This window comes from Bombina bombina, chromosome 3 (assembly GCF_027579735.1).
Source record: "Bombina bombina isolate aBomBom1 chromosome 3, aBomBom1.pri, whole genome shotgun sequence".
In the NCBI taxonomy this organism is placed as follows: domain Eukaryota; kingdom Metazoa; phylum Chordata; class Amphibia; order Anura; family Bombinatoridae; genus Bombina; species Bombina bombina.
In genome coordinates, this window is record NC_069501.1 from 824,808,839 (window position 1) to 824,823,927 (window position 15,089).

The window sequence follows — 15,089 nt, forward strand, 5'->3', positions numbered from 1 at the left end:
ATTTCGTATATACCTTATTTTTTTAATAATTTGTGTTCTTTCCCGTTATTTCCATCCTCCACCCGGCACTTGCGCTCAGTCGTTCTCATTTGCATTGACGTCTTCAGAACCAATAACGGCTCTAACCACAGGGGGACCCAACCCCTTATGTTGACGTCACGAATCCTTCTTGCGCTTGCGTTCTACTCTTGTTCCCAAATGAGTAGCGTAAGCTCGTGCACATTTCGCGCATGCGCAATAAATTTCTTTACGGAGTCCTGTCATTTCTGAATTATTTTACAGCTTGGTAAGTTGATCTGTCAAAGGGCTCCGTATTCTGTAATTACATCGCATTATTTTTCTGACCAATACTGTTCATATTTATATGCAAAGTTATTAGTATTATGATTTACACAACTATATAATATCGTTATATTTATCGCATGCGCAATGGCAAACTGGAACAGGAGCGCGTATTGCCGATACGTAAACAGCGGGTGGGACCGCTGTATACGTAATGTGGATGAAAATAAGGAAGTAGACTGTGGGAGGAGCAGGTATAGTAAATAGTTGATATTTGCAATATAAAATTAAAAACATATTACCAACTTTTTAAAAAAATTATAGTGGCGGTATGATTAATATAATGTTTGTCTAAAGAACTATATTTTCAAAACCGGAAAAATTTACAATCACACTTAGGGCATGTTAAAATAGTTCCGTACCACTCAGATACGTTAGCATTGGTAACATAGACTTTCCTGATCATTTTCAGGTGTGATTCTCTCCAGTTAGTCGGAACCCAATATTTATAACTTAATTTAAAGGATTGTTCTATTTCTCCTATCTTTAAATTAGGAAACTCATTATGCCATCTATCTTTTATCGCCCTTAAGTGTGCTTCATTATTGAAGGAGTTTATCATATTATAGACTATTGATATTGATGATATTGATCCTGTTGAAATTTCTTATTTGGATGTGACTTTTAAGGTGAATAATTTTAATATTGAAAGTGGGCTTTATCGTAAACCCTTCATGGCCAATACTTTACTTCAAAGTTCACACCCTAAAAATATTTTTTATAAAAATGTTTAGTTAAGCATAATGAAACTACTCTGCAGTATATATTTTCATCAATTATTTTGCCCCCTTTTCCTGTACTTTAGCTCAGAAAATTGCGTAATTTCTAATACTCAGAAAATGAAAAGCATCCTGCTGACTTCTCAAGACTAACTCTGCTAGATATCTGTCCCTAAATGGCTTTAACTGATAGCAATGGCAAATAAATGTACTGTGACAGTGCCTAGCCTGGTAGTCTGCTCACTAAAGCTCAGATTGGCTCCTCCAAATAAGGACAAATGATGGATGGAGTTTGGCTGTTGAAAAATAACTGCAGGAAAATAAAAAAAAATAAAAAAAAGGATGCTAATTTGTTTTAAAAATAGTCAAATTTGACTGATATGTTATTATTTAGCAGCACAACAGTAATGTGTTGTAATTACAAGGTGTTTACTGTCTCTTTAACTTGTAATAAGAGAGAATAATATTACTTTTAGTACTACCTATAGAAAGCAATAGCACGAAGTAGTCCATATTGTGAAGAAAAACATATCAATTTTGCAAGCAGCTGCAATTCTCATATGTATCAATGCAAATTGCCGTTTTGTGTCGAGATGCAATTGTACATTGCTTTACCATTTGGCACCTAGCATGGTACACACCGAAAGAATGACCAGCATTGTAAGGGCCACTATAACTGCAGAGCATGTGGGCATGCTATAGTGACTAAACAGTTTCAATCCAAAGTCACAGAAAACATAATTTATGCTTACCTGATAAATTCCTTTCTTCTGTTGTGTGATCAGTCCACGGGTCATCATTACTTCTGGGATATAACTCCTCCCCAACAGGAAATGCAAGAGGATTCACCCAGCAGAGCTGCATATAGCTCCTCCCCTCTACGTCAGTCCCAGTCATTCGACCAAGAATCAACGAGAAAGGAGTAACCAAGGGTGAAGTGGTGACTGGAGTATAATTTAAAAGATATTTACCTGCCTTAAAACAGGGCGGGCCGTGGACTGATCACACAACAGAAGAAAGGAATTTATCAGGTAAGCATAAATTATGTTTTCTTCTGTTATGTGTGATCAGTCCACGGGTCATCATTACTTCTGGGATACCAATACCAAAGCAAAAGTACACGGATGACGGGAGGGATAGGCAGGCTCATTATACAGAAGGAACCACTGCCTGAAGAACCTTTCTCCCAAAAATAGCCTCCGAAGAAGCAAAAGTGTCAAATTTGTAAAATTTGGAAAAAGTATGAAGCGAAGACCAAGTTGCAGCCTTGCAAATCTGTTCAACAGAGGCCTCATTCTTAAAGGCCCAAGTGGAAGCCACAGCTCTAGTGGAGTGAGCTGTAATTCTTTCAGGAGGCTGCTGTCCAGCAGTCTCATAGGCTAAACGTATTATGCTACGAAGCCAAAAAGAGAGAGAGGTAGCAGAAGCTTTTTGACCTCTCCTCTGTCCAGAATAAACGACAAACAGGGAAGAAGTTTGGCGAAAATCTTTAGTTGCCTGCAAGTAGAACTTGAGGGCACGAACTACATCCAGATTGTGTAGAAGACGTTCCTTCTTTGAAGAAGGATTTGGACACAAGGATGGAACAACAATCTCTTGATTGATATTCCTGTTAGTGACTACCTTAGGTAAGAACCCAGGTTTAGTACGTAGAACTACCTTGTCTGAGTGAAAAATCAGATAAGGAGAATCACAATGTAAGGCTGATAACTCAGAGACTCTTCGAGCCGAGGAAATAGCCATTAAAAACAGAACTTTCCAAGATAACAATTTTATATCAATGGAATGAAGGGGTTCAAACGGAACACCCTGTAAAACGTTAAGAACTAAGTTTAAACTCCATGGCGGAGCAACAGCTTTAAACACAGGCTTGATCCTAGCTAAAGCCTGACAAAAGGCCTGGACGTCTGGATTTTCTGACAGACGCCTGTGTAACAAGATGGACAGAGCTGAAATCTGTCCCTTTAATGAACTAGCTGATAAACCCTTTTCTAAACCTTCTTGTAGAAAGGACAATATCCTAGGGATCCTAACCTTACTCCAGGAGTAACGTTTGGATTCGCACCAGTATAGGTATTTACGCCATATTTTATTGTAAATCTTTCTGGTAACAGGCTTCCTAGCCTGTATCAGGGTATCAATAACCGACTCAGAAAAACCACGTTTTGATAAAATCAAGCGTTCAATTTCCAAGCAGTCAGCTTCAGAGAAGTTAGATTTTGATGTTTGAATGGACCCTGTATCAGAAGGTCCTGTCTTAGAGGTAGAGACCAAGGCGGACAGGATGACATGTCCACTAGATCTGCATACCAAGTCCTGCGTGGCCATGCAGGCGCTATTAGAATCACTGATGCTCTCTCCTGTTTGATTTTGGCAATCAATCGAGGAAGCAGCGGGAAGGGTGGAAACACATAAGCCATCCCGAAGTTCCAAGGTGCTGTCAAAGCATCTATCAGAACCGCTCCCGGATCCCTGGATCTGGACCCGTAGTGAGGAAGTTTGGCGTTCTGGCGAGACGCCATGAGATCTATCTCTGGTTTGCCCCAACGTCGAAGTATTTGGGCAAAGACCTCCGGATGAAGTTCCCACTCCCCCGGATGAAAAGTCTGGCGACTCAAAAAATCCGCCTCCCAGTTCTCCACTCCCGGGATGTGGATTGCTGACAGGTGGCAAGAGTGAGACTCTGCCCAGCGAATTATCTTTGATACTTCCATCATTGCTAGGGAGCTTCTTGTCCCTCCCTGATGGTTGATGTAAGCTACAGTCGTGATGTTGTCCGACTGAAACCTGATGAACCCCCGAGTTGTTAATTGGGGCCAAGCCAGAAGGGCATTGAGAACTGCTCTCAATTCCAGAATGTTTATTGGAAGGAGACTCTCCTCCTGATTCCATAGTCCCTGAGCCTTCAGAGAATTCCAGACAGCGCCCCAACCTAGTAGGCTGGCGTCTGTTGTTACAATTGTCCAGTCTGGCCTGCTGAATGGCATCCCCCTGGACAGGTGTGGCCGATAAAGCCACCATAGAAGAGAATTTCTGGTCTCTTGATTCAGATTCAGAGTAGGGGACAAATCTGAGTAATCCCCATTCCACTGACTTAGCATGCACAATTGCAGCGGCCTGAGGTGTAGGCGTGCAAAAGGTACTATGTCCATTGCCGCTACCATTAAGCCGATCACCTCCATGCATTGAGCTACTGACGGGTGTTGAATGGAATGAAGGACACGGCATGCATTTAGAAGCTTTGTTAACCTGTCTTCTGTCAGGTAAATCTTCATTTCTACAGAATCTACAAGAGTCCCCAAGAATGGAACTCTTGTGAGAGGAAAAAGAGAACTCTTCTTTTCGTTCACTTTCCATCCATGCGACCTTAGAAATGCCAGAACTAACTCTGTATGAGACTTGGCAGTTTGAAAGCTTGAAGCTTGTATTAGAATGTCGTCTAGATACGGAGCTACCGAAATCCCTCGCGGTCTTAGTACCGCCAGAAGGGCACCCAGAACCTTTGTGAAGATTCTTGGAGCCGTAGCCAATCCGAATGGAAGAGCTACAAACTGGTAGTGCCTGTCTAAGAAGGCAAACCTTAGGTACCGGTGATGATCTTTGTGAATCGGTATGTGAAGGTAAGCATCTTTTAAATCCACTGTGGTCATGTACTGACCCTTTTGGATCATGGGTAAGATTGTCCGAATAGTTTCCATTTTGAACGATGGAACTCTTAGGAATTTGTTTAGAATCTTTAAATCTAAGATTGGCCTGAAAGTTCCCTCTTTTTTGGGAACCACAAACAGGTTTGAGTAGAACCCTTGTCCTTGTTCCGACCGCGGAACCGGATGGATCACTCCCATTAATAACAGATCTTGTACACAGCGTAGAAACGCTTCTTTCTTTATCTGGTTTGTTGACAACCTTGACAGATGAAATCTCCCTCTTGGGGGAGATAATTTGAAGTCTAGAAGGTATCCCTGAGATATGATCTCTAGCGCCCAGGGATCCTGAACATCTCTTGCCCAGGCCTGGGCGAAGAGAGAAAGTCTGCCCCCCACTAGATCCGGTCCCGGATCGAGGGCTCTCGGTTCATGCTGTCTTTGGGGCAGCAGCAGGTTTCCTGGCCTGCTTGCCCTTGTTCCAGGACTGGTTAGGTTTCCAGCCTTGCCTGTAACGAGCAACAGCTCCCTCCTGTTTTGGTGCAGTGGAGGTTGATGCTGCTCCTGTTTTGAAATTCCGAAAGGGACGAAAATTAGACTGTCTAGCCTTAGCTTTGGCTTTGTCTTGAGGTAGGGCGTGGCCCTTACCTCCTGTAATGTCAGCGATAATTTCTTTCAAACCGGGCCCAAATAAAGACTGCCCCTTGAAAGGTATATTAAGTAATTTGGACTTAGAAGTAACATCAGCTGACCAGGATTTTAGCCACAGCGCCCTACGTGCCTGGATGGCGAATCCTGAGTTCTTAGCCGTAAGTTTGGTTAAATGTACTACGGCCTCCGAAATGAATGAATTAGCTAGTTTAAGGACTCTAAGCCTGTCCGTAATGTCGTCTAGCGTAGATGAACTAAGGTTCTCTTCCAGAGACTCAATCCAAAATGCTGCCGCAGCCGTAATCAGCGCGATACATGCAAGGGGTTGCAATATAAAACCTTGTTGAACAAACATTTTCTTAAGGTAACCCTCTAATTTTTTATCCATTGGATCTGAAAAAGCACAGCTATCCTCCACCGGGATAGTGGTACGCTTAGCTAAAGTAGAAACTGCTCCCTCCACCTTAGGGACCGTTTGCCATAAGTCCCGAGTGGTGGCGTCTATTGGAAACATCTTTCTAAATATTGGAGGGGGTGAGAACGGCACACCGGGTCTATCCCACTCCTTAGTAACAATTTCAGTTAGTCTCTTAGGTATAGGAAAAACATCAGTACTCGCCGGTACCGCAAAGTATTTATCCAACCTACACAATTTCTCTGGTATTGCAACGGTGTTACAATCATTGAGAGCTGCTAAAACCTCCCCTAGTAATACACGGAGGTTCTCCAATTTAAATTTAAAATTTGAAATATCTGAATCCAATCTGTTTGGATCAGAACCGTCACCCACAGAATGAAGCTCTCCGTCCTCATGCTCTGCAAGCTGTGACGCAGTATCAGACATGACCCTAGTATTGTCAGCGCACTCTGTTCTCACCCCAGAGTGATCACGCTTGCCTCTTAGTTCTGGTAATTTAGACAAAACTTCAGTCATAACAGTAGCCATATCTTGTAATGTTATCTGTAATGGTCGCCCAGATGTACTAGGCGCCATAATATCACGCACCTCCCGGGCGGGAGATGCAGGTACTGCCGCGTGAGGCGAGTTAGTCGGCATAACTCTCCCCTCGCTGTTTGGTGAAATTTGTTCAAATTGTACAGATTGACTTTTATTTAAAGTAGCATCAATACAGTTAGTACATAAATTTCTATTGGGCTCCACCTTGGCATTGGAACAAATGACACAGATATCTTCCTCTGAGTCAGACATGCTTAACACACTAGCAATAAACTTGCAACTTGGTTATAATCTTTTTTAGCAAAAACGTACTGTGCCTCAAAGAGGTACTAAACGATTAAATGACAGTTGAAATAATGAACTGAAAAACAGTTATAGCATCAAACTTTAAAACAACACAACTTTTAGTAAAGGTTTGTTCCCATTAGTAAAATAACAATAATTAAATTTGACATAAAAAATTACAGAGCAACGTTTTTATTCACAGTCAATATAAAATTCTCACAGCTCTGCTGAGAGAATCTACCTCCCTCCAAAGAAGTTTGAAGACCCCTGAGATCTGTCAGAGATGAACCGGATCATGCAGGAAATATAAGAGTAGCTGACTGGAAATTTTTGATGCGTAGCAAAGAGCGCCAAAAACGGCCCCTCCCTCTCACACACAGCAGTGAAGAGAAACGAAACTGTCACAATTAAAAGCAAACAACTGCCAAGTGGAAAATAATGCCCAAATATTTATTCACTCAGTACCTCAGAAATGTAAACGATTCTACATTCCAGCAAAAACGTTTAACATGATAAATACTTATTAAAAGGATTAGTGACTTTTAACAGAGTAGTTCCGGTGAAATACCATCCCCAGAATACTGAAATGTATACATACATGTCATTATAACGGTATGGCAGGATTTTCTCATCAATTCCATTCAGAAAATAAAAACTGCTACATACCTCAATGCAGATTCATCTGCCCGCTGTCCCCTGATCTGAAGCTTTTACCTCCCTCAGATGGCCGAGAACAGCAATATGATCTTAACTACTCCGGTTAAAATCATAGTAAAAAACTCTGGTAGATTCTTCCTCAAACTCTGCCAGAGAAGTAATAACACGCTCCGGTGCTATTGTAAAATAACAAACTTTTGATTGAAGTCATAAAAACTAAGTATAATCACCATAGTCCTCTCACACATCCTATCTAGTCGTTGGGTGCAAGAGAATGACTGGGACTGACGTAGAGGGGAGGAGCTATATGCAGCTCTGCTGGGTGAATCCTCTTGCATTTCCTGTTGGGGAGGAGTTATATCCCAGAAGTAATGATGACCCGTGGACTGATCACACATAACAGAAGAAAAGTTTATGCTCTGCCACACTAAAAGAATTGCAGGTCAATTCAAGTAATTTCTTTGGTTTATTGTCAGCAATGTAATCTTCAGTATGTCAGCATGACAACTAGGGAAGTCCAAGTACGTATAAGTGCATTTAAATAATATTGCTTCTATAGATCAGTGTTCAGCTTTGATAGCACATTTTATTGAAGTACATGGATGTCATTTGGAAACCTTTAGGTGGCTTGTGATCAAGTTAAAGGGACATTCCGGTCAAAATTTAAATGTACATAGATTGCATCTTTGAATAGAAACATATTTACAAAATACATGTATTGGCAAAAATGCTTCTAGTAAAAGCTATCACTGTTTTAGTGTTAACATTTTTCTCTGTGTATGCATGTGAAGTATAACTAGATATTCTCAGTGCACCAGCATTTTAAATACTGCAGCAGCTCAGGTCGCCAATGGGGCTTGTATCATGTTAGAAATTAACAAATTGAGTCATTACCACATATCACAAGCACCTTAGGCTCTCTGAGCAAGTGCTGTGTTTAAAACGCTGGTGCACGGTGCATACTTAAATACACTTTTGAAACAGCTATAGCTTTTATTAGAAGCAGTTTTGCTAATACATGTATAGTACAAAAATGCATCCGTGTGGATTCCAATTTTGGCTGGAATGTCCCTTTAAACTACCACCTAGGGGAGGTAATATGGTAACCACATAAGCCTTTTTGGATCTTTACTCTCAGGACTAAAATCGTGTTGGGCCAGCCCACAGCCTAATAGTATTTTAAACAGTTTTTTCCAGAAATGATGCATCATGTGACATTGTATATATCATTAACCTGTATTTTGGTTGGTTACTTGTTTTCTCAGGGAAGGGTATATGTAGGAATGTTTCTTGTTAATAGTCATCTTATCAGGGGTGAGTACACACAATTTAAAGAGTGGCAGTTTATTTCCATACTTTTAAAGAGCACTGCAGCGCAACATGATTTCTGCAGCATATAAGTAGAGTATTTTTCAAAATTATTGGACGTTGTAATTGAAAGTTTTTAATTTGCAAGTGTTGCTTTTTGACTATATTATATATATATGTATGTATGTATGTATGTATGTATGTATGAATGAAAAGAAATGGAAATAACAGCACCTTGAGGATAGTGTAAGTTCTTTTGTAAATAATTAATTTTTAATTTACAAATGCTAGGATTGACTATTGAAACAAATAAAGGGGACTTTTCATGAAGTATAAGATACTTCATTTAGAAAGCTCCTTTATTTGTTTTAACCAATCGCCGTTTTTAGCTGCTACAGCAGCCCACCGCTAAAAAAAAATAATTTGCTAAGAGGTGACGTTTTCACCTCTTAGCCAATAGCCGTGCAGTAAATCCGGTTCCCATGGGTGCCAAGCCGGATTGAGAAGGGAGAGATAATTATTTAAAAAAAAAATCTCCAGGTCAGATATGAACTTCCATGACTGTCAGCACTCTCTGCATTCTCTCAGTTCAACAACTTTTTTTTTCTATTCAGATGTTGTCTTCCCTAGAACCTCAAGCTGCTATGAACTTATTTTTGTTTATGTATTACTGTATGTAGCATTATTTAATTTGTTATGGAACAAAATGTTTCACAATAGCTAAACATATGTGGGTGGGATTAGAAGTGCAAGTAACATTGTGTCCTGGCTAGTAGCTTAAAAAAGGGACATGAAAGCAAAAAATGTTTCACATACCCATTTTAAACAACTTTCCAGTTTAATTCTATTATCAAATGTGCTTCATTCTCTTGGTATCATTTGTTAAAGGAGCAGCAATGTACTACTGGTTTCTAACTGAACACATGGATGAGCCAATGACCACTGGTATATATATTCAGCCACCAATCGGCAGCTAGAACCTAGGTTCTTTGCTGCTCCTGAGCTAACTTAGATAAACCTTTCAGCTAAGGATAACAAGAGAAGGAAGCAAATTAAATAATAGAAGTTAAATTGGAAAGTTGTTTAAAATGAATGTCTAATTATGACTTTACTGTCCCTTTAATATTTGAAATTTGGAACCTGATAAAAGGGTGTCATGTACATTTTTATATTCCAATTCTATAACATTTAAAAAGTATATTTCTTCTTTTATTTGGCTTTTTTCCCTCCATGGTTGATACAAGCAGCAAGAAGAGCTACACTTATCAGCTCTGGACTGCACTTGCTGCTTTCAGTGCACTGTAAAACAGACTCTTGCCAGCTTCGGTAAGCACACCATGCTTTTCAGGATACAAATACTTGCCAACTCCAGTGTGCACATGCTGCAGTGCCAGAGCAATGAGTCATGAAACACTTAAAGCCATGTAACTTATTACACATAGCAAAATAGTGTGCAGTGGTTGCACATCGTACTGGGAAATGCAGTTCCTGGTTGCAGGAAGTATAGGGGTTTCCAATCCACACACCAGGCCAGATTATTAAGGTACCATGGGCACCCCCTGGCTTATAGGTTCTTTTAGTCCTATTTTAAAAGCACTCCTGATCAGGCTTTCAATGTTTTTTCTGCCCTATCTCAGGGGCAGGTTATTTCATAATAGGTCAAATGAATAGATAATTGTGTTTAGTCATTCAGTGGGAAGTTACTCATACCATGGCTGCAGGCAAAACAAAAGCATGCATGAGTCTGTTACACTGACACCTGTATTTGGTTACATATATTAGACCAAGAATATGTGAACATTTTAGTACCATTAAAGTCATTTTGCACAAATGTATCTAAAAGAAGAAAACCTGTTCAAATGTCTTAGGTTTATTTGTAAAACAGAAGTTTTTGTACTGAGACAAACACTTTATCCTTGTTTCCATTGCTGTTCTAAAAAAGTATAAAATTGGGGGTAGCAACAATAACCGCCAGGACTATGAAGATATTTTATGTTACCACCAGGCTACAATCCACTAATAGTGCTGTAGGAGATTTGCTTATCAGCCAGTGAGCCTCTATCACAGAGCTTTCCAAACTTTTCATGTTGGGGACACACTTTTTAGACCTAGATCATTTTGCGACACAGTAATTCAGTTGTATAAGCAAACAGAAGGTTAAACTAACTTGATTTAAGAGATACAGACACATACATAAATTATATAATAACTAAATGTATTTACAAGTAACAGTATGTATGTGCAAGAATTAAAAAAAAAGTTTAATACCACCAATAGCTACTTACTATTTTAATGGGCTGTATGAGGTTGATGGGATGAACACGGTTTCTGAATATTTGGTGGAATATTAGCTAAAGACACTCGCAATTTATCATCAAGCATTTCTAATCTTCTACTTCCTATCCATATATCAGGAGCAGGAGCAGCAATGCACTACTGGGAGCTAGCTGCAAAAAAAACAAATCACTTTGACTTCTGATCAGCGTTTAAGCTGCCGCCCTCAGAGCTCTACGTGTCCGACTGACTACTGCCCGCGCTGCAAACACACTGCTGTCCAACTCACTGACTACACATGCAGTCACGAGCCGATTGAGGATACTACACGTGCAGGAGCCAATTTTCCCACCAAAGCCGTCAATGGGAATAGTTTCAGTTCCCGTTAAGCTGTGCCCCCTTAGGTATCACGTGTCAACCATGTGATATGCGTAGCAGGCGGAAAGTCAGAAACCCCAAAAAAAAAATGTAAATCATATATTCAAAAAAAAATTGTGCTGAAGCAGGGACACACCTACACACTGCTGCCGACACACTAATGTGTCACAACACAGTTTGGAAAGCACTGCTCTATCCCATAGGCCAGTTGTGCACTTCCTGTTAGTAATGCAAAAAAAGGATGTGTTCTAATTCATTACAGCAATACTTGACAAAGTATTGTGTGTGCTCATCTAGGGCAGGGTTCTTCAAACCATGGGTCAGGAACTTATTACTGGATCACAACATCATGTTTACTGGGTTGCGACTTGTGCGTGTGTTGAATGAGAGAGTGTGTGTGGTGTGTGTTATTACCTTTTGCAACACGTTTTAATTACAAAAATTGCAGCTATCTTGTTGTATATTATTTCAGAGATTTTCAAATCATGCATAAAAATAGCATTGCAAAGGTATGTGTGTCATAGCACTGGGTCTTGGGGGAAAAAAAAAGCTTGAAGAACCCTGATCTAGGGGATATGGAACAGTCGTAATTGGGGATAATTTAGATAATGCAAACTAATACAAAAAGGAGTAATAAAATGTATGCTATATGTTACAAATAAGTTTGTTTTTATTGGTTCCACTTTTAAAAGAGTGTATTACTCTAAAAATAACTGCAGTAAAAAAGGATTCTTTATTGTTTGTTGTTTTTTTAAACATTTAGACTTGGCTGATGCTATTCTATAGCAACACAATAGAAAAGGTGCTTGTTTACTGTCCCTATTTTTTCCTAACAGCTGCAAGGGATGCCACTATGAGAAAAAAAATTGCATTGCTTTTGCATTGTTGTATTATATTGTTTTTAACCATTTTCTTTTAACCTGGTCCAAAAACAAAAAAAAAGGTTTACAAATATATCCTACACTGTCTTATAATATGTCCCAGCACCACCAGGAACTGTATTGTCTAATATACTAGTGAATTTCAAAGTGTCACCAATATTATAATGTACCGAAAGGGGGACAAAAAAAAAAAACAGGCCAGGCTGATTAAAAAGTATTGAGGGATGGGTCATAACAGTCACCCACAAATTGCCATTCAAATAAATATACATATTTCTCAATAAAGGGACATAAAACCCCACATTTTTCTTTCATTATCCAGATAGAACAGGCAATAAAAGAAAAATCAATATTACTTATTTTATCATTTAACTTTGTTCTCTTGGTACACTGTTGCAGGTAGGTAGGCTCAGAAGCGTGAACTTGTGTTAAACACTATATGGCAGCAGTTTTGCAAGAATACTTTTAACAATGTTGTACATTTGCTGCCATGTAGTGCTCCAGACACGTGCACACTACCTACCTAGACATGCTCTTCTGCAAAGAATACAATGAAAACTAAGAAAATCTGATGATAGAAATGTTTTAAATGATATGCTCTCTAAATCACAAATTTAAAAAATGCAGGTTTCATGTTCATTTATCTAGTCAAATAAACTATTTGGCTCATTCAGATTAGTGACACACATTTCCTTGGATGTTCCATAAACATTAGGGATGTGTTTTTATTCGCCCATTCATTAGTGAAACAAATGCTGAAAATGGCTGTGATGTTCGGCATTCAGCACCAGATTTATTAGGGTAAAAGTGCAACACACAAATAGGTGAGCACAGATGTGTGCATTGCACTCTCAAATAAATATAGTACTGAAATAAGCTGAAAGCCACAGACCGTGGCCATTTTATGCATTTGTCTCAATAATGAATCCAAACAATTAAATTATGCACACCACTAATAAACATATACCATAGGTTGAAACTCCTCATCTAAAAGAATTGCTATGCTACAATTCAGTTGATCTGTCAACAACTCTGTCCTATTGCTAGATTTGATATTTTTATATTTTTCAAAGCAAAAAAAAAAAAAAAACTGTTCACTAAACTTCATATACTCCACAGAAAATGATGCCAGCCGGTGGGGGCAGTGTTACACAAACGCTAGGATTTACCATCACTTCAATGTTAGGTTCAATTTTAGCCGGGTGGTCAATAAAATCTGCCGGGTGATGAACACACTAAAAAGGCCCTGGGGAGAACACTTTTTTTTTGTATTTCAAACTCTTGTACAAATACATATACATTTTTTATATAGACTAATATGCAAAGAAAAAACAAACACAAGTAATATTCATTATTTATAGTGGTTAAATTATAACCAAACAACATTTGTAGATGTGTCTGACAACCTTTGTTTCCTATCTACTTAAAGCACAGTTTTTTTAATATAACCATCAATAAATTACCTTCTAAGGTTTATATTGCAATACTACAGAAATAATTCAACATATTGGTTTAGTAGTTATACACATGGCGGTCAAAATAGTTTGTCATGCATTATCCTGGTACACCCTGTATATTTCTTTGAGCCTTTGCTCGAACAAACACTAATTGAGTAATGTATATAATTTTATATCTAGTTCACAGTACTTTTATTTAAAATTTCAAAGAATTTAAAAATGAAGCAAGAGAAGTCATAAAATAAACCAGAAATAAGCAACCAGTATCATCCCCTAGATGGCATCTGTATCTCCACATCCTCAAAAATCAAATAAAGCATTGTCTCACAACTATACTATTTGGCACACACACAAAAAAAGAGGCAACTGTGCATACCCCAGAAAGTAAGAATTGATAACATTTCTGTGTGACACTTTTTCACAGCGCTACTATATACTTTCCCTCATGACACTTCATATCAGCGTTTCTCAACTCCAGTACTCAAATGTTACTAACCGGCCAGATTCTAGAGGTGTTTGAGGGTAGAACTGAGAAACACTGATTTCTGTCATACATTGAATGTGTTTTGTGTATACATTAGCTGCATCAGGGCAAAAAATAATAAAATAGCAAGCCACTGAGTACATCTTGCAAATGTGCCACCGGAGAGTACTTGTAACGTTTATACTGAACCCATAGCAATTATATAAATACATCAAAGGGGTAAATTAGAGTAAGGAGTGAGCATGGGTGGCAGAATAGATCATAGCTGTCTGCAGAGGGTAAATGTTTGTAAATCTTCTTACCTATAGAGGGCAGCTAGTGAGAGCTGCATGTGCCCAGGGTCACCAGTTACACCCCTCTGATTATGTAAACACTCACAGATTTAAATTTGGCTTTCAAGGAGTAACAGGGGAAAGGCCTCTCATTCACAGGCTGACTGTCTCAGATCTGCAGAGCTACCTAACCTTACACACTGTCATACATTTAATAGTAACTAAAAAGATGTTTTCTGAAATTAGATTTAGTCTATAGTGTCTGATTTATAGTGCATGCAGATGATGTTACAATAACATTATAAAACAAACTTTAAGTATCAGAAAGTTATTACTCCATTTATGTTTCAGTTTTACTAAAGACCTGTGGTTGATCACTGCCTTAAACATGACATATTTTTAGTGTTGTTCTAAATAACGGTCATTTAAGCAAAAGAGTTGGATAAATCCCAGCATGTCATAGCCCTTACTGGCAGCAAAGGGGTTTATATGCGTGAACCTATTTTTTGTTGCCCTTCAAAGTTACAGTGGGCAAATCATGGAGCAGCATGCCATAAAGACAATGGATCATAGGCCTGGGATCCAGAAGAGTACATGGTATCAGCTCGCACTTACCTCCAAATTGAAGTTGCAGCAGCCTCTGAGGAATTCCCTGATGTTTCCCAGGCACTCGCTCTCACTCCGCGGCTCGGGGTACACCTGCGGAGAGAGCGCATACCTCGTTATCCAAAGGAAGGGGCGTTACAACCTGAGCCTCCCCACCCAGCAAATCCCTGCAC

The 15,089-nt window shown here is 39.1% G+C and overlaps 1 protein-coding gene across 2 annotated transcripts in view; it reads right to left on the bottom strand.

The window, feature by feature from the left end:
- ARHGEF7 (Rho guanine nucleotide exchange factor 7) overlaps nucleotides 1-15,089 on the bottom strand; it is a 657,452-nt gene that overhangs the window by 624,160 nt on the left and 18,203 nt on the right. For both annotated transcript variants that reach the window (XM_053707777.1, XM_053707776.1), the window contains exon 2: nucleotides 14,926-15,009. In XM_053707777.1, the coding sequence (XP_053563752.1) occupies nucleotides 14,926-15,009 (84 nt within the window). The remainder of the gene's footprint in view (nucleotides 1-14,925; nucleotides 15,010-15,089) is intronic.